The 26,547-nt window shown below is 46.8% G+C and overlaps 2 protein-coding genes across 3 annotated transcripts in view; both read right to left on the reverse strand.

Annotated features, from left to right (window-relative positions):
- Positions 1–3,549: 3,549 nt before the first annotated feature.
- On the reverse strand, positions 3,550–10,634 carry LOC109572125 (zinc finger protein 304-like). The gene is given in 7 exon segments (XM_070770277.1): positions 3,550–4,020; positions 4,022–5,065; positions 7,072–7,135; positions 7,586–7,712; positions 9,516–9,652; positions 9,718–10,045; positions 10,560–10,634. Coding segments are annotated over 7 exon segments (1,938 nt in total). The 3' UTR covers positions 3,550–3,857.
- A 2,067-nt stretch (positions 10,635–12,701) lies between these two features.
- ZNF772 (zinc finger protein 772) overlaps positions 12,702–26,547 on the reverse strand; it is a 40,885-nt gene continuing 27,039 nt past the window's right edge. The window contains exons 1-3 of one of the 2 annotated variants that reach the window (XM_019978659.2): positions 19,959–24,235; positions 16,268–16,394; positions 12,702–15,110 (exon numbers count right to left, since the gene is read on the reverse strand). In XM_019978659.2, the coding sequence (XP_019834218.2) occupies positions 13,648–15,110; positions 16,268–16,394; positions 19,959–19,973 (1,605 nt within the window). In that variant the 5' untranslated portion in view covers positions 19,974–24,235 and the 3' untranslated portion in view covers positions 12,702–13,647. Of the gene's footprint in view, positions 15,111–16,267; positions 16,395–19,958; positions 24,236–26,547 lie in introns of those variants that run through there. The other variant, XM_070771885.1, reaches the window with a different exon arrangement.

A 26,547-nucleotide genomic window follows, 5' to 3' on the forward strand; every position in this document is an offset into this window, starting at 1 on the left:
AGGGTCATAGAAAGGTCAGGAAAGGAAGTCTAAGTCTCCTAAAATCCAGACCTGAGGTGAAGGTGAAGTTGCTCAGTCGTGTCCGACTCTGCGACCCCATGGACTGTAGCCTACCAGGCTTCTCCGTCGACGGGATTCTCCAGGCAAGAGTACTGGAGTGGGTTACCATTTCCTTCTTCATGGGATCTTCCCAACCCAGGGATCAAACCCGGGTCTCCCGCATTGGAGGCAGACGCTTGAACCTCTGAGCCACCAGGGAAAAAAAGAAAAATTGATTGCAATTTAATCAGCGAAACAAAAATATGTGTAAGCTGTAGGTTTTCAGGACAGACTAGCACATTTGTAAGACAGGATCCAAAGAAACGTGTCCCTGCAGATGATGAGCAGAGGCTAAGGAGCCCACATCCCAACCAACTGCCTATTGACAAGAACACTTGCAAATAAATAGACTGAACACTGGAGAAAGATTTTCCTATCTTATGAAGAAAAGCTGACAAAGAATATACCTCAAAACGGGGTGCCCTGAGGACGGGAAAGTGCCCAATAGCCTGCCATACCCTTTAGTACTCAAGATGAGTTGACTGTACATGGTCATCCTCATCAAATTCTGGTAGACATGGAGGATAATGCTACATCAATCACCAACAGCTTAGCTCAATCTCTTCCTGACAGTGGAAGGTATTTCAGATAACCCAGATTTCCCCCATTTCAGCCGTAAATACTTGGACTGAAAAATCATAAGCATTCTTCCCACTCTGGTACCATCCCTGCAAATTTAATAGGAAGAGACTTATTAAACTATACACTGCCCAATATCCTAATTACAAGGGAAAAATTTAAAGGAAATGTATAGCTTTATTTACAGTTTATTTGATGTCAATAACCTAACCTTCCTTATTGAGAAACCTGGAAAATAAGACCAAACCCTAAAGCAAAGATAAGAAAGGAAATGGTAAAATTAGAACAAAATATTGAAACAAAACTTTTAAAAAGTCAATGAAGAAAAATGTTGGTTCTTTCAAAATTGACAAAACTGTAGGTTGACTGAAAAGACAACAAAACCAAGAGTGAAGACACTACTGACTAAAGAGATTGAAGTTGTCATAAGGGGATGATTAAAAAAAACACACACACATTTACAAAACAGAAACAGATGCACAAACTTAAGAGAACAAACGGGGGGTGGGGGGGGGGGATTCGAGAGATTAGTGAGTTGATTGACATGTACACAGTGCTGTATTTAAAATAGACAACCTACAAGGACCTACTATATATAGTATATGTATTCAAAACACTGAAATAACCTAGATGGAAAAATCATTTGAAAAAGAATACATACATGTATATGTATAACCAAATCACTCTGCTGTCCACCTGAAACTAACAGAATATTCTTAATCAACTATACTTCAAAGCCGTTCAAGAGAACAAAATTGAAAAAATTACTTGACTATTTTTATTGAAAGTCTTCCCACAAGGAAATTCCAGGCTTAGGTGCCTTCACTAAGGAATTCCAGCAAGCATTAAAAACAGAAGTATCACTCATCCTTCAAAACTCCTCCAGAAAATAAAGGAGGAGGAAACCATTCTTCTTTGACATCAGAATTACTCTGATACCAAAGTCGGAGAAAAGCAAACCTATAAACCCACGACCATTCATCTATCTATACAATACACTAACAAAATATCAGAAAACTGACTCAGCAATATATACAATGGATTATACAAGATGATCATGTGGGATTTCTTGCAGGAAATGCAAGATTAGTTCCCATGGACAGAGGAGTCTGGCAGGCTACAGTCCACAGGTTGTACAGAGTCAGACATGACTGAAGCGACTTAGCACGCATGCACCATTTAAATAAAAGACAAGGAAAAAATTAAAAAAAACCACAGCCACATGATGATTATCTCACTAAGTGGAAAAAACTGGAACAGAAACCACAGAAATAGATCCACACTAATACAGTAAACTGATCTTTGAAAAGGGAGCAAAGGCAAAGAAATGGAGAAAGGATAGTCTTTTTCAACAAATGGGGCTTAAAAACATGATCCAGTGGTTAGGACTCCCTGCTTCCACTGCAGGGGATGTGGGTTAAAATCCCTGGTTTGGGAACTAAGATCCTACAAGCTGCACAGCACGGGGAAAACAAAACAAAACACGTGATCTAGACACAGACCTCGCACTTTTCACAAATATTTTCTCAAAATGGATAATGAGCCTAAATACAAAACAGTAATAAAACACATAGACGGTAATACAGGGGACACAGACCTTGGGTTAGGCAATGATGTGTTAAATCCAACACCAAAATACAATCCATGGAAGAAACACTGAGTAATTTGGACTTGACTAAAGTTTAAAATTTCTGTTCAGCAAAAGACGCTGTTAAAAGAATATGAAGATATTCATCATATGTCATTAGAGAATTGCAAATGAAAGAAACAACAATATACTATTACAGCATACCTACTTGAACGGCAAAACCCAAAACATTGACAACATCAAATACTGACAAGAACATGGAGCAACAGGAACTCTCACCTACTGTTGGTGGGAATGCAATATGATACAGCCACTTTAGAAGGCAGTTTTCTATAAAACTAAATATTCCCTTACTATGTGACCCAGCAAATCATGCTCTGAGGCTTGAACCCCAATGAACTGAAAGTGTATACCCACACAAAACAATGCATAATGCAGGTTTAGCCATAGTGCCAAAACTTGGAAGCAATCAAGATATCCCTCAGTGAATGGTAAACTGTGGTACAACCATACAATGGAAGGTGATTCAGTAATAATTTATACACACATCGTCACAGCAGTTTTATCTGTGACAGCACAAAACTGGAAACAACCCAAAGATCCACTAACTGGCAAATGGATAAAAGACAATCGTGGTATATCCATACAGTGGACGAATATTCAACAATACAAATGAATAATTGATACCTGTGGCAAAGTGGATCAGTCTCAAAGTAGTCATGGCTGGTGAAAAAGCCAGAGTCCCCACTCCCCAGAAAATATGTACCACATGATTCTGTTTATATAAAATACTATAAAATGCTTGCTATTACTTGTGAATTGTGGGATGGGGGTTAGAAAGGAATGGGCAAGAAACAGTATAAAGAGACACAAGGAATCTCTTGGCTGTGTTGGATATCTCCATTATCTTGATGTCTGGTCTCATCAGTATATACACATGCTGAAACCTAACACATTTTATATTTAACATATATTGATTTCATGTCACCATACCTCAGTAAAGATGTTAGGAACTAAATATTCCCCATAAATATCCATATTTACCGTTCTTGGAAAGTCCCATCTGCCAACTGTTCTAGTTCTACCATATCCCTCTCCACATAACTTAGGAGCATAAGCCCTGCCTCAGGATCAGCAAAAACTGCAGAGCAATGAAGGCCACGTCCACTTCAGTCACTAGGAATGTTGGCTGGTCAGAGAAGCCTGAGCCCTGGTTCTCTCTTCTGTCACTGCTGGGGTTCCTGCCTGTGCAGTGATGGCCAGATGTAAACAGCCTAGGGAGGTACAGGAATCCACAAACCTTTATTTACTGAGACAGTGTGTTGGCCACAGGAGACTCAGAGGTGTGAAGGTCCTGAGAATTTCTGTATACTTTCATGCCAGAGCCAAAATCACAGGGACATATAGAGATGCTGCCTTAAGAGCAGATACCCATCCTCTCACGAGCCTCAGTCATCCCCACTCCATTATCTCAGTGTCTCTGTACCAAGATGATTCCCACCTTTGCCGGTGTGAGTCCTATAATCTTCAAAAGGGACACAGTGCATTGACTCCATTCATAAGACCTTTCTCCAGTTGAAGTTTCTGGGCATTAAACAAGTTTAAGAGATGCAGCTAAAGGGTCACCAAAACTGCCGCATTCATGAGGTCCTTCTCCAGGGTGAGCTTTCTGGTGCTGAACAAGACGGGAGCTTCTGCTATAGGCCTTCCTCCATTCACTGCACACATAAGGCTTTTCTCCAGTGTGAACTCTGGTGTAGAATGAGGATGGAGTTGTGGCTAAAGAATTTCCCACATTCATTGCACTCATAAGGTCTCGCTCCAGTGTGAACTTTCTTGTGTTGAACAAGGTGGGAGCTACTAATGTAAGCTTTTCTTCATTCACTACGCACATAAGGCCTTGTTCTACTGTGATGTGTCTTTTGTAGAATGAGGATGGAGTTGTGGCTAAAGCATTTCCCACATTCACTGCATTCATAAGGCTTTGCTCCAGTGTGAATTCTCTGGTGCACAATGAAGTTGGAGCTATGGCTAAAGAGTTTTCCACAGTCATTGCACTCACAAAGCCTTTCTCCAGTGTGGATTTTCCAGTGCTGCACAAGCATGTGTTTACAGCCGAAGACCCTCCCACACTCGCTGCACTCATAAGGCCGTGCACCAGTGTGAATTATCTGGTGCTGCTCAAGTGTGTCTTTGTAGCCAAAAGCCTTCCCACATTTGCCGCACAAATAAGACTTTGCTCCTGTGTGGACTCTCCTTTGTTTAATGAGGCTGGAGTTAGGGCTAAAGGATTTTCCACATTCAATGCACTCATAAGGCCTCGCCCCGGTGTGGATTCTCTGGTGCTGCACAAGGTGGAAGCTTCTGCCGTAGGCTTTTCCACATTCAGTGCAGTCATAACGCCTTTCGCCAGTGTGAACACGCTGGTGCTGAACAAGTGTGCTTTTACAATCAAAGGGTTTTCTGCATTCATTGCACTCATAAGGTCTTTCCCCGGTGTGAGTTCTCTGGTTCTGAACAAGGTGCAAGCTTCTGTTGTAAGCTTCTCCACATCCACTGCACATATATTGTCTTTTGCCAGTGTGAAATTTCTGGTGGGTCTTTAGGTGAGACAGGTGAATGAAGGCCTCTCCACACTCCTTGCACACATGTGATGTTTCCCCACCATGAAGTTTTCTGTGATGAATAAGAGCGGATTTCTCCTTGGACAGATTTCCACACGGCAGGCACCTACAGGCTCGCACTTCAGCCTGAGTTATCTGGTTGTTGAGAGTGAAGGCGCTCAGGAAGGCCCTCTCACTGTCAGCGCATCAGTTCATCACTGTCTCCCTGGTGTCACCCAAAGTCTAGTCTTTTACTTGCACATCCCGCAATAAAAGGTCTCCCTAACTCACGGACAGCTCTTCATACGTGAGGCCACATTATCATTCTACTGACAGGATTCTTACCACTATGTGGTTTCTGGTGCTGATGAAAGTTTTCACTCAACAGGAATCCTTGCCCACAGGGGTCACAAGTGTACAGGTGCAGTGAAGGGCATGACCCTGGTGTTCATCCAGGTGTTAAAATGACCTGCTTTCAAGAGCAGGTCACCTGTCTCACATGGGTGAGCTTTCTGGATAAGTGGACAGGACCCAAGAGTCCTGAACTCTGACACTAATTCCATAAAAACACTCTGCTCAGAAGGGGCCTCCTCATTGTCTGCTTCACATCAATAACCTGAAAGCAAAGAGCTGCTAGTGAAGGACATGCTGACTTCAGTAAGAAGCAGCAAGTCCATCACCTCCGAGTGTGTGACACACCAGTGAGTGAGTTCACGGGCCTCCGGCAGGATGAGGGGCCAGGATCAGTGAGGAAGGGCCCATTGTCAGTCCTGGGCCTTGGAAGGTATGGAGGACTTCCAGTGATGAGTAAAGACACAATGATGGTGAACAGTACTGGAAGCAGAGGTGAGGTCTCCAACTCACTCCTCTAAGAAGGGTTTAAACAGGGTCTAAACAGTTTAAACAGGGTTTAAACAGTACTCTTGCCTGGAAAATCCCACGGACGGAGGAGCCTGGTGGGCTGTAGTCCATGGGGTCGGTAAGAGTCAGACGCAACTGAGCGACTTCACTTTCACTCTTCACTTTCACTCTTCACTTTCATGCATTGGCGAAGGAAATGGCAACCCACTCCAGTGTTCTTGCCTGGAGAATCCCAGGGACGGGGGAGCCTGCTGGGCTGCTGTCTCTGGGGTTGCACAGAGTCGGACACGACTGAAGCGACTTAGCAGCAGCAGCAGCTGTTGGTGTCAGGTGAGCTTGGCTCATTTGTCAGAAGGCTCTGTCCAGGCCCAGGAAAATCTGATTGCAAGTAAGTAGCTGGCTCTTCAGGACTACATATGGATATGAACACAGCTCATGACACATTAATGCAGCCAATGTGGCAGAGCGTTGCAGGGTGAGCAGAGGAGAATGAGTGACATACATGGAGGCCAGAGAGGTGGGAAAACAGCCAAGGGATGGAAGACAGGAGAACAACGTCAAGTGCAAAGCATGGTGAGGAAAGGGAGAAGTGAGCACTGCTATGGGCCTTGGCAAGAAAACACCGGTGAACACAAAGCAGGCTGACGGTATGATGTGAGCCCAACCCTCAGATGGCTCTCTCTCAGCTCCCCTGCTCTGGGCTGTCAGTGTGGCTGGAGGCAGGTCCACCCACAGGCACCCGGGGCTCTCTGCTTCTCTGCCACTGGGCACCTACATGGGATCTGGAAGGTAGAAGTTGTAAAAACAAACAAACAAACAAACATAGCACAGGTGAGTGGCCCAGATAGACCCAGCTCAGAGAGAAGAGAAGGTTAACATTAAAGAGACAAAAACCACATAGGAGGACTTGGCAGAACACCCCTATGCCCTCCACAAGCAGTGACATGTCAATAGCGACAATTTCTGGCAAAGTCCGTCCCCGAGAACTGTCAGCCAGGGGGTGGGGGCAGAACACAGACACAGACACATCATGGGTCTAGAAGGGCCCAAGCCCGGGACAATCTGTGAAGCCAACTCGAGCGCCCTGAACGCTTAACCTCCTCCAGAAAGGCTTTGGGCAGCAGGTGTCGGGACTGCTCAGCGAGGGGGCACTATACACAGCCCTGGGCACCCACAGCCCCTACCCTGGGAACCAAGACGCGAGGGGGAAGAGCCCCTGATTTGGCAGGACAGGAAGAGCTGCCCCCAGGGCACCAGGGAAAAACCGAACCCAAGGACACTGCAGCAGGCATGTGGGCCTGCGGCAGGCGGCCTCTCCGATGGCCCAGGAAGACCTGTCACCTGGTGTTCTTGCCCTTGCATGAGCCACTTCCCTTGACCGGAGGCTGCACTGACTGACCCATTTCTAAGAACAGAACAGAGAAAAATGATGGGATCACTGTTTCCAGGTCGGGTTACAAAAAGACAAGCTACCGTCCTGGACATTCTCTCTGCTCAGAAAGAAGGTTCCTTCACTGCTTTGAGATGCGCTACAGAAAGGCTAGGGTAACAAGGAAGCCAGGGGGCCTCTGACTAACAGCCTTACAGTCCAACAAGCCACAAGAAACGACCTCTTGGAAACATAAAACATGAGTGAGTTTGTGAGTGAGATCCTCCCGAGAACGGCCTTCAGATGAGAACAGTTCGGCTGGGAGCTTGAGAGAAGCCTCATGGCAGACCCTGAGCCAAAAGCACCAGGTGAGCTGTGACGAGTTCCTGACACACTGAAACTTCCATAGGCCTTTTTACTGTTTTACATCACTCACTTTTGGAGTAGTTTGACAGGTACCAATAGGTAACTGAAACAGGGACTCACCCAAGGCGGCCACGTGTGCGAAGTTCTCCAGCATCACATCACGGTACAGGAGTCTCTGAGCTTCCTCCAGCAGCTCCCACTCCTCCCGGGAGAAGTACATGAACACATCCTCGAAGGTCACACCACCCTGCCACGATGGGGACAGCTGAGCCCACACACAACAGGACTCTCCAGGCCCCCAACTCACCTCCCACCCCCTGACTCCTCTGCTCCCCAGCCTCCCAACTCGGAGGCAATACTCGGCCATGACACCACTCCTGGCTGCCCTCTCCTGTCCCTCTGATCACCGTGGGCAGCCCAGAGCAAAATCAGGAAGGCGGGCAGACAGAGACTATGTAAGCCATAGGTCCGGCAGGAAGGGCACCAAGCACTCTCCCGCTGGCATCCTCCTGACCAGGCCTCCCAGAAACAACTCTCAGGCCATCAGTCCATGCTCCTCCCACCAGGTACACCACTCTGAACCACACCTTCCTCATATCTGGGGTCCCCCTCCTTTAAGACTGAAAACTTTCCAGTCTACACTTCCAAATCACACCCCACCCCTGAAACCACTCTGCACAGTGTCCGGAAGAACTCCTTTGTGTTTATGACAGGCTCCACTGCTACCCCAGTGCCTGAACAAGACACCCAGTCCTCAGTGCCCGGTTGGGACTTTCTTTGCCACCATCAGCACTTCTGTGGACCAGTGCAGTAGCCTCCTCCCTCACGCCCACACTCCATTCTCAACCAGACAGCAGCCAGAGGGAGCCTGTTTTGATTCAGAGCATCTCTCTTCTCTTCCAAATCTGCCGTGTCTTTTGTGCCTGCTACATGCTCACTTAGTCAGTCTGCCTCTTTGGGACCCCAAGGACTGCAGCCCTCCTGGTTTCTCTATGGGATTTCCCAGGCAAGACCACGGGAATGGGTTGCCATTCCCTCCTCCAGGGGATCTTCCTGACCCAGGGAGCAAACCTGTCTCTTGCATCTTCTACACTGCAGGTGCAATCTTTACCACTGAGGCATCCCGGAAGTTCATGTCTTTCATCACCTTCAAAACAGAAGCCCAGCTCCTCAGCCTGCTATTGTTGCCCAACTTCTGGCCTTTTTTTCAGCAGACAGAATTAAGACCTGTGGTTTCTTGATGACTCCCAACTCAATCTTAACCCCTTAAGCACTTGTGCAAGCGGTTCCTGAGTCTAATGCACCCTTCCGTTCCTCCTACTGGCTGCCCAAAGCAGGAACCTCTTCATATAACTCTTGGCTTAGATTTGGGGTGCTGGGCTATAAAAGGACTCCTACTGTAAGGCCCCCAGACTCAAGCACAGAGGGAGGGACAGGTGAAGAGTCCCAGAACATCACTACTTCTCATCAAAATCTCCACCGGCCCTAGTTTAAAAACATACAAAATCCATACACTCTTTAACGTCCACTTTTGGCCCCACCATCAATACACCTGGGCTATTGCAGTAAATCCCGCCTGGTCTCCCTGCCACCCTCAGGCTTCCCCAGGCTTTCCACTCTACTTAGAGGGAGCCTGTCAACACCGACGTCAGATCACCTCCCTTCTGTGTTATAAACCTTCTGTGGTTCTCATCACTGTCAGAACTGAGGTCCAGCTCCCCAGGCTGCCATACCAGTTCGGCCTCCTGACTGCCTGCTCTCTGTTCTCAGCACACATAACCGCAGATACCTGCCGTTTCCAGAAAGTGCCTAATTCAGCCTCACCTCCAAGTGTTTGTTCCTGGGGCTCCTAAGCCCTGCAAACCATTTCGCACCTCATCCCGTCAACCCTGGGAAGGGGTTCCTTGCCACGTGTTCACCGTCACTGACCGACCGCCCTCCACCGCCTTCATACTCAAGAGAAGGGAGAGAGGAAGGCCAAGTTCGGAAAGCCTGAGAACACAACGGCCCCCACACCTGAGTCGGGAAGGCTTGAGGACTCTCCACTCACCTGAGCCCGGTCCATACGCGCGGCAGCCGCCGTGGGTCCTGTGAGCAGAACCGGGTTGAAAAGCCGGCGGAACCCGCGCACTCCCCTGGGTGTGGTGAGCCCCAGAGGACGGTCGAGCTCCGAGCCCCAGCCTCCTCCTGGTCAAAAGGCGCGGAAGTTTAGGCTGCTGCATCCGAAGCGGACAAGGACAGAGGGCGGTTGCCAAGGCCTCCGAAGGAGCGCAGCCCCAGGCGACAGCTCCGCGACAGGCGGCCCGTCCACGACAGCAACCATGTTTCGTAATAACCAAGCGGACAGAAGTCCCATCTTTTCTTCTGTCCTCTGTTCGCCTCTCCAGAGCCTCCCCAAAAGCGGACCCCAGTGAGGACTCCCAGCCTACACAGGCACTCCAGAATCCTGGGCACCACGCGGATCCCACGTGGAATCCCGGAATCCACGTCACAACCGCGACGCCAGAAATCCCGCCTCTGCCTGCAAGGGCCTCCGGAAACGCCCATCTTCTGGGCGGCCACTGGGACAGTGCGGACGCGCTGGGCAGAGACCTCGAGGTAAAGGAGTTTGTGCGCCTAATCCACCCATGGAAAGGGCACGTTTCTGGTTCTCCCTGATAGTTGCAGAGGCGTGTGGAGGCGGAAAGGTCGGGGAGAAACTGTGGTCTGAAGCGCCAGACCTATTGGTAAAGGCAACGCGCCCCTATTTCCATGGTGACCTGTGGCAACACTGTGACCCTCAGTTCTCAGTTGCAGGTTATTCAACATGGGTGGATCCCCTTCTAAGCCAGAAGCGCCTTTGGATTGTATCCTTAAGAATTGGAAATTCTTCAAAATCGAAGGGTTAAAAAAGAAGAGAGTTAAATTCTATTGTAGCGGTGCCTGGCCTTTTGATCAGTTGGGGAATGGAGATAAACGGCCTCCAAACCTCCAAACGAGTCTCTGTATTAATAATACCATTCTGCAGTTGAATCTTTATTGCTGCAGAATGGGCACGTGGAGTGAAATTGCCTCGTGCCCGCCTCAAGAGAAGCAGAAGGGGCAGGCTTCCCACCTCCCAGATCTCGGGCTGGTCCAACGTTTCCAAGCTCCCCACCAAGTAAACACATCCGTATTTACAAAACGTCATCCGCGGTGCACATCAACAGACCCGCCCAGACATCGTCCTCCAGAACGGAAGTGCCTGTGTCTTCAGTGATCCTGTGACAGGTGCGGCGCAGTGCCTTCTGGGTAAAGCAGTTCACTGGGTCCCAGGTCCAGGTAAGAGGCGGTGCTCCCCAGATCCGGAAAGGTTCCCCCACACCACAGAAGAGTTGCTGGAGAGGAGGATCCTTGGGCTCTGAGGCGCGGGCGGGGTTTCAGGTTTCTTAAAGGGGATGCACCCAGATTTCCATGGACTGGACTGTAGGTCCTTCATTCTGTACACTCTCTTCCCACTTAGCCAGTTACTGAAACACATGTCCGTTTGGAAGGGGCTTATCCATTCTAAAGGGCTTCCCTGGTGGCTCAGATGGTAAAGCATCTGCCTGCAAGGCAGGAGACCTGGGTTCGAACCCTGGGTCAGAAAGATCCCCTGGAGAAGGAAATGGCAACCCACTCCAGTACTCTTGCCTGGAAATTCCATGGACAAAGGAGCCTGGTAGGCTACAGTCCATGGGGTTGCAAAGAGTTGGACACGACTGAGCGACTTCACTTTATCGATTCTACATTGCTGCAATCTCCCCCAGTCCCTATTAACCCAGTCACTGTTTCTGTACACAATATGGTTCTCACCCCTAGGCCTTCTTAGATCTTAAGTCCATGGACATATACCTACATGAGTTTTTTCTTCAGGACACAGCTCCTACAGTGGATCTCAGAAGACAGCTCTCAGTTTTGCCAAGGGACATTCACTAAATTCAAGGGCCCCAACTCAGGCTACTGCCAAATACCGCTGTTTGCAAACCATCTGCCCCAAGTGACTGTGGATCCACAAATAATTTTCATGTCTAGGGCATGAGATCCTGGTGCAGGGGCCCTTCAGATTTTCCTAGAAAGTCTCAGGAAGCAATACAAGTAGGCCAGATTTACACTGAGAGCTGTTTGTTGTCCTCCTGCTATTTCCTTTAGGTCACAAAAAGTTAAAGAGTAAAGATAGCTTAAACAATAAGACTGAGGGGAAGAATGGAATAGGAAGTTAGGATTAGCAGATGTAAACTTTTATACATAGCATGGATAAACAACAAGACCCTACTGTAAAGTACAGGGAACTCTACTTAATACCCTATTATAAACCATACTGGAAAAGGATATTTTAAAAAAATAATATGTATGTATAATTAGTCACTTTGCTGTACAGCAGTAATTAACCCAACATTGTAAATGAACTATACTTCAATTAAAAAAAAAAAGACCTTTATTGCAAGAACCAGGAAGGTTAGCCTGGAGTTTGAGGAGCGGATAAAATGGAGGCTGGAAAAATCTGTCAAGACTATCAGGAGACAATCACTAATGACCCTGAACAAGGGAAACCTCTGAAAACTGCCAGCAAAGCCAGATCCAGTCCTCTGGCAAAGCTAGGTGATGTCCACACTAACCAATCAAGGGGGTGGGGCACGTATTCTTACCAAAGGGCTCAAAAGGCTGGCGATACTCCAGATACAGCAAGTGAAAGTGAAAGTCACTCAGTTGTGTCCAACTCTTTGCGACCCCATGGACTATACAGTCCATGGAATTCTCCACGCCAGAATACTTGAGTGGGTAGCCTTTCTCTTCTCCAGGGGATCTTCCCAACCCAGGGATTGAACCTTGGTCTACCACATTGCAGGCAGATTCTTTACCAGCTGAGCCACAAGAGAAGCAGAGAAAGCAAGAAAGCACAGATATCTGTTCTTGGTTTTTAACAAAACTGTTGCAGCCCTGGTTCAGTCCCTAGTTGGGAGCTGATATCCCGCAAGCCGTGTGATGTGGCCAAAAAAAGAGAAAGGAACGCCGAGTGGATGAAAGACCTAAATATTAAGGTTTAAAAGCATAGTACTCGGAGAAGAAAACATAAGAAAAAGGCTTCATGACAGTGGATTTGTGATAATTTCTTGGACATGATAACAAAGGCACAGGCAACATTAACAGAAATGAACTAGACTACACTAATTTTTAAAATTTCTGTGCAAAAAAAAAAAATTACTAAGTAGACACAGTGAAAAGACAACCCTCAGAGTGGAAGAAAATATTTGCAAACTATTTAATAACAAGTTAATACACAGAATATATAAGAACTCTAACATCTAAATAACAATAACAATGACCATAATAACCACATTAAAAAATGGGCAATGGATTGGAAGAGACATTTTCTCAAAGGACTAATACAAACAGCCAACAAGCAGATGAAAAACTATTCAACATCATTAAATGCAAATCAAAATCACAATGAAATATCACCTCATGTCCCTTAGTGTAATAAAAAATAAAACAAGAAGAAAATAAAAACATTGCTGAGGGTGTAGAGAAATTGGAAACCTCGAGCTGTATCAATGGAAAACAGCCCAACTACCATGGAAAACAGCCCTTCAGTTCCTCAAAAAATGTAAATATTGAATTACTATATGATCCAAAAACTCGTCTGGGAATATACCTTAAAAGGACTGAAAGCAGGGTCCAAATAAATATTTATGCCATTATATTTATAACAGCATTATGTACAACAGCCAAATAGGGAAAGCAACTCAAGTGCCCAATGATAAAAGGAAACAGAAAAAGTAGGATGTACAGAAGATGGAGCATTACTCAAAAAAGGAATGAAATTCTGACACATTCTAGAACATGGAGGAACCCTAAGAACATTATGGTCAGTTAAATAAGCCAGCCACAAAAGAAGAATAACTTGATGACTCTTATATAAGTTACCCAGTGAGAATAATTCACACATGGAAAGCAGAATAGTTGTTGTCAGTCAGTAAGAGGGGGGACGAAGAATTGCTGTCTGGTGGGTTTACTTGTATGAGATGAAAAGACTTTTGAATATTTGTGCACAATGTAAATGTGTTATTACTACTGAACTCACACTTAAATATGGTTGACTGTAAATTCTCTGTTACATGTACTTCACAATTAAAAAAATTTTTAAACACCTAGATAGCAGTCCATCCCAGTGCTAAATCAGATCAGACTTTGCTTTGAAGTCTTCCCTGTTTGCAGTACTCTTTAGTGTGAACTTCTTGGTGTCGAAGGAGGTGGGAGTTTTGGCTAAAGCCTCTCCCACAGCTGACGCATTCATAAGGCCTTTCCCCAGTGTGAACTCGCCGATGTTTAATGAGGCTGGAGTTGTACCTGAAGACCTTCCCACATTCTCTGCACTCATAAGGCTTTTCTCCAGTGTGGACTCTTTGATGAATAATGAGGGTGGAGCTGTCCACAAAGAACTTCCCGCATTTGCTACATTGATAAGTTTTTTCTCTGGTGTGGACGTTTTGGTGCCGAATGAGGTGGGAGTTTTGACTGAAGACTCTACCACATACAGTGCATTCATAAGGTCTTTCTCCAGTGTGGTTTCTCCGATGCCTGATGTGATTTGAGTTATGCCTAAAGAGTTTCCCGCATATGCCGCACTCATAAGGCCTTTCTCCAGTGTGCGCTTTCTGATGCCTCTCAAGTGTGAAGTGGTACCTAAAGAATTTCCCACATTTGCTGCATTCAAAACGCCTTCCCCGAGTGTGAACTCTCTGATGAATAATGAGCCTGGAGCTGTCTACAAAAAATTTCTTGCACACGCTGCACTCATATGTTTTTTCTCCAATGTGAACTCCCTGATGTCTTTTGAGCGTGAAGCTGTACCTAAAGAATTTCCCACATTTGCTGCATTTATATGGCTTTTCTCCCGTGTGAACTCTCTGATGAACAGTGAGTGTGAAGCTGTCCTTAACGCACTTCCCACACTGGCTGCACTCATAAGGCACTAACCTAGTGTGAACTCGATGGTGTGCAGTGAAGCCAGACTTTTGTGCAGAGAACCTTCCACATCCAAGCTGCTCAGAGAGTCTTGTCTCAGTGTCAGTTTTCTGCTGCTGAACCAGGTGGAACTTTCTGATGAAGGTCTTCCCGCTTTCACAGCAAAGGTTTTTCTGGTGCTCAACAATTGTGTGTTCTTGGCTAAAGGTCTTCCCACAGTCACTGCACTTGTCATCATCCTGCCCACTTTCAGAGGCTGCCCTGCCCTCCATGTTGCTGTGCAGTTTCCCTTCTGTGTGAGGGGTCTGGTGCTGGAGAGTGCTGGATTGGGCTAGGAACTCCTGCCCTCTCTCCCGACATGGCCAGGTCTCGTCTGTCACGTGAACACTGTCATTCTTCACACAGCAAGTCTTCCCCTCACCCCATCCAGGGAGTCTCCTTTGATGTGGCTCCTTTGGATGCTGGGAAGGACTCTCCCCACATGCGGACACCTCCTGCTCAGGCTGTGTCCCACCGTGCCCAGCCAGGCATAAGGTGTCTTTCAAGAGTGGGCTGCATGTCTTAGAGGGGTGAGGCTTCTGGATGCATGGGCCTGGCTTTGGAGTCTTGACCTGTGACCTTGCAGCCACATCATGCTGCTCTGAAAGGGCCTCCTCATCCTGGGTGGCATGCCGGCAACCTGGAAGGAGAGATGCTAATAAAGGTGGGCCCATCAGTGTGTCTCATACCAGCCCAGCAATAAGTCTGTGGGATTGCAGAGGCCTGGGACTAGAGCCCATGTGAGGAAGGCCTGGGGTGCAGAGAGGAGCCTGGGAGGCTCATCCGAGGGCAGAGCCCAGACAACTGACAGGCCAGGACAGGAGGAAGGGGTATGGTGCAGGGAGGGGAGGAAGGTCTACAGCTCACTTCAACAAGGCCTGGCTACTGGTAACTGGTGAGCAATGTGCAGAAGGTTCTGTCCAGACCCCAAATGTCTAAATGCAACATGGCAGTTGGACGACAAGGAGTATTTAAGGATGCATGCACATGTTCCACCACTTTAAATGGAGGTTATGTTGAGAACACTGCAAAAGGAGCAGTGGAGAGGAATGGATGAGAGCCAGGGCCAGGAGTGAAGAGTCAAAAAATCAATGGGGAAGAAAAGGAGGAAGTGAAGTGTGGACTCTGGCACCACACACTGCTGGATATAGGACACACGCCCGATGTGACAGGACCCCAGCTCTGATGTCTCACCATTTCCTCACCCCCACGTACCAGGGCTATGCGCTCTTGAGCCTCTCCTGACCTTACGGAAATAATGTCCACCCTGTCAGGCACCCAGGGCCCTCCTATTGCTCAGGGTAAGCAACCACCTGGGCCTGAAGAGAGCACTCAAAGAGGAAAGGCTGGGAGAGGGATGGGGCCCGCTGTAGGAAATCCCACACTCTAAAGGGATCAGTACAAGGACAAAGCAGGTCTAAACAGTCCAGTAGTGGATCAATGAAGTAGAACAGTCCCTCTCACCAGACACGAAGCTCACTTAAAATGGTTATGGACTTAAACATAAGCCGTGATGCCATAAAACTCCTAGAAGAGAACATAGGCAAAACATTCTCTGACATAAATCAGACCAATGTTTTCTTAGGTCAGTCTCCCAATGCGACAGAAATAAAAACAAAAATCAAGAAATGGGACTTATTCAAATTTACAAGCTTTTGCACAGCAGAGGAAACCATAAATGAAACGAAAAAACAACCTACAGAATGAGAACCAATTGTGGGAAGGTCAGTGGCAGCCCTAGAAAGTGACGAAGAGCACAGCCCGGCCCAGGACGCTGCGGTGGGCAGGGGGCCTTACCCACGGAGGACAGAAGTGCAATGTTCTGCACCATAACTTGGCAGTACAGGAGTCTCTGAGCCTCATCAAGAAGTCCCCACTCCTCCTGGGAGAAATATATGGCCACGTCCTCAAAGACCACAAGGCCCTGTAACAAAAATTAAGGTAGTTCACCCCATAAGCAGCTGCATGTGCTGTATTTCCTTCCATTTTGTATTGGCCTACTCTTTACCCACCAACTCCAGGGCCAAACTAACCACCAAACGCGTTTATATCTCCCCACCATTTGGAGTCTCTGGTCTGACATGTATGAGCACTCAGTTACTCAGTGGTTGTGTCCTACTCTTTGTGACCCGTGGACTGCAGCCTGCCAGGCTCCTCTGCCCATGGCATTCTCCAGGCAGGAATACTGGAATGGGTTGTCGTGCCCACCTCCAGGGGATTTTCCCACCCCTGGTATTGAACCCACGTCTCTTGTGTCTCCTGCATTGGCAGGTGGATTCTTTTACACTGAGCCACCTGGGAACCCCTCCATGGTCTGAACCACCTCCTTATCGAACTCGCACACACCAAGTCAGTATTTTAGAAGGCACAAGGGCCTCAGTGTCTCCATTTGTAAAATGGGAATAAGGATGGTTTCAATTCAGAGGGCTGAGACTGATACCAAACATAAGAAGTACACACTATGTGTCAGTGGTACCATCCACACAATCAAGGGTTTTGTGTGCACTTTCAGTGGAAGTGAACTGGTAGTTTTGAAATTTGGGTGTGTGTTTCTCCTACTTTTTAAGGTTTTAAGAAGATGTGAGAAGTAAAATTTCACATTGTAAGCAAATACGTAAATGTATATTATCATGCAAACCAACGATCAAGTGTCTGGATAAATTTAACTAATTCAATATGTTCATTTCTAATGGCCTACCTACATGTGTGTATTTAGAGGGATATCGGTTCATTAGTGTTTAAGTCAGTAACTGTGTCATGTACTCTTAAGTTAATGAGGTGCAGGAAGGCGCTGAGCAAGCGAATCAGCTACTAGTCCTTTTGAGCCTGCCTGTAACACAGTAGCCTGGAGGAAGCTTCAGGGAGCCCTGGGCTGGACAGTGCACCACCCCTCTTGCTCTGAGGGCTTGAGGAGATGAGGTAGTACCCTGGTCTGGGACCGGCTGCTCCAGTAGCCCAGGTGACCTCTGCTGTGTTCTACAGGGAGTGGTTTTGAGGGCCTGCGAAGCCTGCAGTGGGGAGAATCTACACCAACTCACCACTCAACCTCCTTCGCAGGTCAGCTCCTGAGTCCACCTGGATGGATCCTTCTACACACAGGTCAGAATCCATCCGATAGCAGGCCTGCTCCCTCCTACACCCATCCGTGCCCTCACCTCCAGTCTCAGGCCTTGCACACCTCACCATGGAGACCATGTGAAATAACAACCTAAGACTCTGTTCCTTCAGTCCACACAGTACACCCTGGCTACAATGTGGTCCAGTCCACACAGTACACCCCTCAGAAAGGACCAGACCAGCGACCTTCCCAATCCTCCAGATCTTTATACTCCTCTACCCACAAGATGTCTCCATCTTCTAACATCTCCATCTCAAAATGTCTCAGAATAACCATGTCCAAACACAACTCATGATCTTCTCCTCCCTGAATCCCACTCACTGCACAGACTTCCTCATCACCATTCCCTGAATCCCACTCACTGCACAGACTTCCTCATCACCATTCCCTGAATCCCACTCACTGCACAGACTTCCTCATCACCATTCCCTGAATCCCACTCACTGGACAGACTTCCTCATCACCATTCCCTGAATCCCACTCACTGGACAGACTTCCTCATCACCATTCCCTGAATCCCACTCACTGCACAGACTTCCTCATCACCATTCCCTGAATCCCACTCACTGCACAGACTTCCTCATCACCATTCCCTGAATCCCATTCACTGCACAGACTTCCTCATCACCATTCCCTGAATCCCACTCACTGCACAGACTTCCTCATCACCATTCCCTGAATCCCACTCACTGCACAGACTTCCTCATCACCATTCCTTAAATGTTCAGGGGAAAAAAATTTGGAGTGGTCTTCTACTCTCTACTCACAGCCATTGTGTTGCAGCAAGAAATTCTGCCAATTCGATCCAAATTCCTGTCACAATTCTCCTGAATTCTTTGACCACGTCCTCCTCACCAGCCTCCCTGCCTCCATACCTCATCCAGTTCCTGGATCCAGTGCCAATGGGGTGAGGGGTGGGCACCCCACACAAAACCAAGCAATCCTCAGGCAGCAGCAGAGCGCTCAAAAATTAAACTTCATTCTGACACTGTGTACCCGGAAACAGTTAATATTCCACAGGTTAAGGGTTTTGCCCCACAAAACTGCTCCTAGCACTTTAGATTCAGTCCTAAGCCCAGGCGCTCACTTGAGCTTCTGACCCACAGGGTATAAATCACACATTCCCAAGACCCCTGCCTTGGGTTTGAATAAACTGCTAGTACAGGTCCCAGAAATGAAAAGAACACTTAACTTACTAGATTACTGGTTGATTATAAAAGCGCACAGCTCAAGAACAGCCAGGTGGAAGAAGCTTCCACATTCTCTGGAACTTCACCTCAACAGCACCTCCCTATCTTCCCAACCCAGAAGCTCTCCGAACCCTGGCCTTTTGGGGTTTTTTAATGGCTTCATTGTACAGGCATGACTGATTCAGTAATTGTCTTTGGGGGCTTCCCTGGTGGGTCAATGGTAATAAATCTGACTGCCAATGCAGGGAAACGCAGGTTCCATCCCTGATCTGGGAAGACCCCACAGGCCTCGGAGGAACTAAGGCCCTGTGGTACAAGTACTGAGCCTGCACTCTAGGGCCTGGGAACCACAACTACTGAGCCCACGTGTGGCAAGTACTGAACAGCCCTAGAGCTCGTGCTTCCAATAGGAGAAGCTACTGCAGCTGAGAAGCCTGTGCACGGAACAGTAGTTCCCACCCCCACCCCCGCCCCCGCCGCAACTACAGAAAGCCCAGTGGGCAGCAAGGAAGACCCAAAACTGCCAAAAATATATAAAACTATTTTTAAAATAATAATAATAATTAGCTATGGGAGCCAGATTCAACGTCCAGACCCTCTCCTCTCCTTGAAGGGGCGTGAGGTGGGAGTGAAACAGGCAGCCCTCAAAACCTAAAATTGGTTCTCCTGGTAATCAGCTCCCATCCTGAGGTGCTTCCACAAGTCAGCTCACTCTCATTACAAGACACAATCACTCTCAACACTTAGGGAATTCCAAGTGTCCTGGCAGTTGTGAGTCTACAACTGTGGATCAAGACCAAATACACAAGGGAAATACATTATGATCATCCGAATGAACACATCTATATTGCTTCTAAATCACAATATCACAGGTCCTGTCTTCCTCACTCCCTTCGCAACCTTCCACGATTCCCATCCGCTTAGGATGTCGTTTCAGGTGAGACAGCTCGTTTCCCTCTGTCCCCGAAAAAAGATGCTCCGGACTCGTGAGCATCTGCAAGCCGTGCACCGTCGCCCCCCGAGGGAACTCTCTCCCTCACCCCTGTCCACTGGCTGAAGGGCGACCCCTCACAAGGCTGCCCTCAGTTCTGGACTCTATGGCTGACAGGGCCACTCCGTCCGGATCTGGGACTCGGAGGCTGGAGTCAGGCCGGTGGGGTTCGGGAGATGGAGAACCCACCTGAGCCGGCGTCATCGCCGCGGCTTCGGTCGCCGGTCATGGGAAGAGCGAGGACGGACCGAGGGCACTGCCGTCAACTACGGGCTCAGGGGGCCTCACACCGCCACTGGGCAGCGGGGCCAACGCATCTCCTCTCGCTTTCCGCTCCGTCTCTTCGGTGCTCACCACGCGACTGAAAACCCCTGAATAAGTGAGCAGCAGGACAGCAGTAGCTCAAAGACTACAAGGCAAACGCCGGAAGTCCCGCCCCCAGGCAATGTGTACGCACGTATGCAGGCTCTCTTAAGCTTTTTTTGGCTCAGCCTACACCGCTTGGCACTGTAGAGACTTCTGGGTAATGTAGTTTCCGCTGCCGCAACGCCTATCAACTCTCAGAGTTGCCTAGAGTCCCTCTGGTGCGCTGGGAAACGGAGTTCCCAGGCTCTTAAGATGTTAAGAAGAGGTGGAACGAATACGCAGAGGAACTATACAAAAGAGATCTTAATGACCTAGATAACCATAATGGTGTGATCTCTCACCTAGAGCCAGACATCTTGGAGGGTGAAGTCAAGTGGGCCTTAGGAAGCATCACTAGAACAAAGCTGGTGGAAGTGATGGAATTCCAGCTGAACTATTTATAATCCTAAGAGGATACTGTTAAAGTGCTGTACTCAATGTGCCAGCAAATACAGAAAACTCAACAGTGGCCACAGGACTGGAAAAGGTCAGTTTTCATTCCAATCACAAAGAAGGGCAGTACCAAAAAATGTTCAAACTACCCCAACTGCACTCATTTCACATGCTAGCAAATTAATGCTCAAAATTCTCCATGCTAGGCTTCAACAGTACATGAACTGTAAACTTCCAGATGTTCAAGCTGGATTTAGAAAAAGCAGAGGAACCAGAGTCAAATTGCCAGCATCAGTTGGATCATAGAAAAAGCAAGAGAATTACGGAAAAACATCTACTTCTGATTCACAGACCACTTTACCTGCCTCCTGAGAAGTCTGTATACAGGTCAAGGAGCAACAGTTAGAACCAGACATGGGCCAACAGACTGGTTCAAAATGTGGAAAGGAGAACATCAAGGCTGTATATTATCACCCTGTTTATTTAGCTTATATGCAGAGTCCATCATGAGAAATGCCAGGCTGGATGAGGCACAAACTGAAATCAAGATTGCCAGAAGAAATATCAATAACCTCAGATATGCAAGTGACACCACCCTTATGGCAGAAAGTGAAGAGGAACTAAACAGCCTCTAGATGAGGGTGAAAGAGGAGAGTGAAAAAGCTGGCTTAAAACTCAACATTCAAAAAACAAAGATCATGGCATCTGGTCCCATCACTTCATGGCAAATAGATGGAGAAACGGTGGAAACAGTGACAGACTTTATTTTCTTGAGCTCTGAAATCACTGCAGATCGTGACTGCAGCCATAAAATTAAGACGCTTGCTCCTTGGAAGAAAAGTAACGACCAATCTAGACAGCATATTAAAAAGCAGAGACATTACTTTGCCAACAAAGATCCATCTAGTCAAGGCTACGGTTTTCCAGTAGTCATGTATGGATGAGAGAGTTGGAACATAAAGAAAGTTGAGCGCTGAAGAACTGATGCTTTTAAACTGTGGTGTTGGAGAAGACTCTTGAGAGTCCCTTGGACAGCAAGGAGATCCAACCAGTCCATCCTTAAGGAAATCAGTCCTGAAAATTCATTGGAAGAACTGATGCTGAAGCTGAAGCTACAATACTTAGGCCACCTGATGTGAAGAACAGACTCATTGGGAAAGACCCTGATGCTGGGAAAGATTGAAGGCAGGAGGAGAATGGGACAGACAATTAGATGGTTGGATGGTATCACCGATTTGATGAACATGAGTTTGAGCAAGCTCCGGGAGTTGGTGATGGACAGGGAGGCCTGGCATGCTGCAGTCCATGGGGTCGCAAAGAGTCTGACATGACTGAGTGACTGAACTGAACTCCCAGGTGGCACAAGTGGTAAAGAACCAGTCTGCCAATGCAAGAAAGACAGAAGAGATCTGGGTCGGGATCACTGGGTCGGGAAAATTATTCTCGCCTGGAGAATCCCATGGACAGAGGAGCCTGGTAGTCTAGAGGAGCCTGGTGGCCTCCAGTCCATGGGGTCGCAAAGAGTTGGACACGACTGAAGCAACTTAGCACATACGCATGCACTTGGAAAAGCTGAGAAAGGTTGCATGCTACGTCACCTCAGCCATGTCCAGCTCTTTGTGACCCTATTAACTGTAGCCCACCAGACTCCTCCATCCATGGGATTCTCCAGGCAAGAATACTGGAATGAGTTTCCATGCTCTTCTCCAGGGGATCCTGCTGACCCAGGGATCAGACCCATGTCTTTTATGTCTCCTGCACTGACAGGCGGGTTCTTCACTACTAGCATCTCGTTAGGGCTCTGTTATTTCTGTCACTTCCCGGTGGCACAGTGGTGAAGAATCCACCTGCCAATGCAGGAGACAGAGGAGGCACAAGTTTGATCGCTGGGTTGGGAAGATCCCTTGGAGGAGAAAATGGCAACCCACTTCAGTATTCTTGCCTGGAGAATCCTTTGGACAGAAGAGCATTGTGGGCTATAATCCATGGGATAGCACAGATTTGAACACAGCTGGAGAATCACAGGGACGGGGGAGCCTGGTGGGCTGCCGTCTATGGGGTCGCACAGAGTTGGACACGACTGAAGTGACTTAACAGCAGCAGAGCACACACACATTCCATTCCTGTTATTTCAGACTCTGTGGAACACAGCAAGGTCCCAGCCCTACACACCCCAGTGGTTACAACATAGCATGACAGTCTGCCTCCACTCTTAGCTATCAGCTATCTTGTTATTTTTCAAATACAACTACACTGATGTCTTAGAGGCTGTTTAATGCATATAGAGTTCCATTTATGCAAGTTGAAACGAATTCTGGAGATTAGTTGCACACATATGTGAACTTTAAACACACTAATCCATTAAGAATCTTAACATTCACTTGAACTCAGAAGGCCATCCTCTGGTGTGAACTCGATGTCTAATGAGTGGGAAAGTGCAAAGTGAAAGTCACTCAGTCATGCCCAACTCTTTGAGACCCCATGGACTATACAGTCCATGGAATTCTCCAGGCCAGAATACTGGAGTGGGTAGCCTATCCCTTCTTCAGCAGATCTTCTCCACCCAGGAATTGAACCGAGGTCTCCTGCATTGCAGGCAGATTCTTTACCAGCTGAGCCACAAGAGAAGCCCTTGTAGATAGCTCTACCAAAACAACATTCCATGTTCACTGTACTCAGAAGGCCCATTCCAACATAACTCATAGGAGTTTTTCCAGTGTTAAGAATTGGTTGTGGTTTTTGTTCAGTTGCTAAGTCGTGTTGGACTCTTTGCAACTCCATAGACTGCAGCATGTCAGGCTCTATCCTCCACTATTACCTGGAGTTTGTTCAAATTTATGTCCATTGAGTCAATGATGCTATCCAACCATCTCATCCTCTCGCCCCCTTCTCCTTTTGCCTTCAATCTTTCCCAGTATGAGTCTTTCCCAAAGAGTTAGCTCTTCCCATCAGTTGGCCAAAGTATTGGCATTTCAGCTTCAGCATCAGTCCTTCCAATGAATACTCAGGATTGATTTCTTTATGATTGACTGGTTTGATCTCCTTGCTGTCCAAGGGATTCTCAAGAGTTTTCTCCAGCACCACAGTTCAGAAGCATGAATTCTTTGGTGCTCAACCTTCTTTATGGTCCAACTCTCACACCCATATATGACTACTTGAAAAACCATAGCTCTGACAATACACACCTTTGTTGGCAAACTGATGTCTCTGCTTTTTAATATGATGCCTAGGTTTGTCATAGTTTTTCTTCCAAGGAGAAAGTGTTTTTTAATTTCATGGCTACAGTCACCATCCTCAGTGATTTTGGAGTCTAAGAAAATAAAACTTGCCACTGCTTCCACTTTTTCCCCTTCTATTTGCCATCAAGTGATGGGACCAGATTCCATGATCATAGTTTTTTGAATGTTGAGTTTTAAGCCAGCTTTTTCACTCTCCTCTTTCACCCTCATCTAGAGGTTTCTTAGTTCCTCTTTCTGCCATTTTCCCACTTTCTGCCATTAAACTGGTATCATCTGCATATCTGAGATTGTCAATATTTCTCTCAGCAATCTAGGAGTTTATCATTGTACCTAATTTACCATAACTTCTGAACTCATAACGTCTTTTATTTCTTAAAAAATTATAAATGATTTACAATGTTTCAGGTGTACAGCAAAGCGATTCCATATATATATATATTTTCATTTTATGTCATTTCAAGATATTTAATATAGTTCCCTGTGGCATACAGTAGCACAGACCCTTTCACATAGTCTTTACCACTGTGGATTCTGTTTAATGTGGTTATATCTAAAGAGTTCCCCACAGCACTCATTCTGTCTGCAATGTGGATTCTCTGGCGATAAATGAGATGGGACTTTCTAATGGAGGTTTTCTGGTATTTGCTGCACTCGAAATCCCTTTCCCCAATAAGATTTTTCTTCTATGTTGCCATCACATAGAAGCCTTTTTATATATTGTATTCCCTTCAGGGGGCAACACAAAACCTGAGACCACCTTGCCTTCTCACCTGGCCTCGTTTGAAGATGTCTTATCGCAGATTCAGCGACCCTCAGGGGACTCCCAACTGGAACAAGCCAAAGATCAAGATGGACCACTGGAGGGCTTCCCTCATGGTTCAGTGGTGAAGAATCTCCCTACCAATGCAGTAGTTGCAGGTTTGATCTCTGGTCCAGGAAGACCCCACATGCTGAGCACCACAACTATTGAGCTTGTGTCTAAAGCCCAGGAACTGCAACTAGTAAGCCCACGTGCTGTAACCACTGAAGCCCGCTTGTTCTATAGCCCATACTCTGCAATAGGAGAAGCCACCGCAGTGAGAAGCCCACACACCACAACTAGAGTGTAGCCCCTGCTTGCCACAACCAGAGAAAAGCCCACGCAGCAACAAAGACCTGGCACAGCCAAAAAATAAAAATAAAAAGCAGTCTCATCCCACCCATTAAAAAAAAAAAGAAAAAAAGATGGACCACATGTGAGACCATAGATAAACTCTCCAGAGGGAGAAACTCCCTGGGAAAATGAGCCCTGAACACAATACAATGGTCTACACTCAAGGATTGTGAAACAGAACAGGGTCCTATGGTCCTTCCTCCACTGGCCCCATGTCTTCTACCTGCATTTTGTCTGTGCAAAAACCTTAGCCAAAGAATAAGATTAATCAGAGAAGTGCAAAAATGCAGAAATAAAGGAAAACAGTCAAAGGAGTTCCTGCCTGCCCCACTGGCCTCCTGCACTGCAGCTGAGCCCATCCCCTGCAGAGGACTCCGGAGGAAGGATACAAGACAGCGGCTATCTGCAAACCAAGGAGGCCACAGAGGCACCTAACAGCATCTTGATCTTGGACTTCTGGCCTCCAGAACTATGAGAGGATATGTATTGTTTAGGCCAGGTTGTGGTATTTTATGATGACAGGCCTAGCAAACTAGGGCTATTACCAGGTCATTTATGCATGTGCATTTGCAGAATCTTTTTTCCCCCTAGCTATTGGCTCTAATCAAAAAAGCTGCTGTTGCTGTGAACAGTAAAGTACAAGCATTTCTGTGGACACAGCTTTTTAAATTCCTCTTGGCAATATACCTACAGATTACATGGCTGTATCACATAGTAAGTGCATCTGTCATTTTATAGAAATTACGAGTTTTTTAAAGTGGGTTTTAACATTTTGCATTCCCCCAGTAATGTGAGTTCCACTGCTCTGAACTATGCTTTGGTGTCTTGTGTATAATTTGCACTTTTCTTAGTGATGAATGATATTGATCATGTTTTCACATGCTTAATACTTTTTGTTGTTGTTGCATTGTGCAGCATTTGGGATCTTAGTTCCCAAACCAGAAGTTGAACCCTTACCCCCTTCATTGGAATTGGGGAATCTTAACCACTGGACTCATTCCGTAGTTCATCAGGCACTCTATCTATGAGATCTAGGCCCTTAAATCTATTTCTCACTTCCACTGTATAATCATAAGGGATTTGATTTAGGTCATACCTGAATGGTCTAGTGGTTTTCTCTACTTTCTTCAATTTAAGTCTGAATTTGGTAATAAGGAATTCATGATCTGAGCCACAGTCCGCTCCTGGTCTTGTTTTTGCTGACTGTATAGAGCTTCTCCATCTTTGGCTGCAAAAAATATAATCAATCTGATTTTGGTGTTGACCATCTGGTGATGTCCATGTGTAGAGTCTTCTTTTGTGTTGTTGGAAGAGCGTGTTTGCTATGACCAGTGCATTTTCTTGGCAACACTCTATTAGCCTTTGCCCTGCTTCATTCCGTATTCCAAGGCCAAATTTGCCTGTTACTCCAGGTGTTTCTTGACTTCCTACTTTTGCATTCCAGTCCCCTATAATGCAAAGGACATCTCTTTTGGGTGTTACTTCTAAAAGGTCTTGTAGGTCTTCATAGAACCGCCCAACTTCAGCTTCTTCAGCGTTACTGACTGGGGCATAGACTTGGATTACTGTGATATTGAATGGTTTGGCT

The sequence above is a fragment of the Bos indicus genome, chromosome 18 (genome assembly GCF_029378745.1).
Source record: "Bos indicus isolate NIAB-ARS_2022 breed Sahiwal x Tharparkar chromosome 18, NIAB-ARS_B.indTharparkar_mat_pri_1.0, whole genome shotgun sequence".
Classification (NCBI taxonomy): Eukaryota; Metazoa; Chordata; class Mammalia; order Artiodactyla; family Bovidae; genus Bos; species Bos indicus.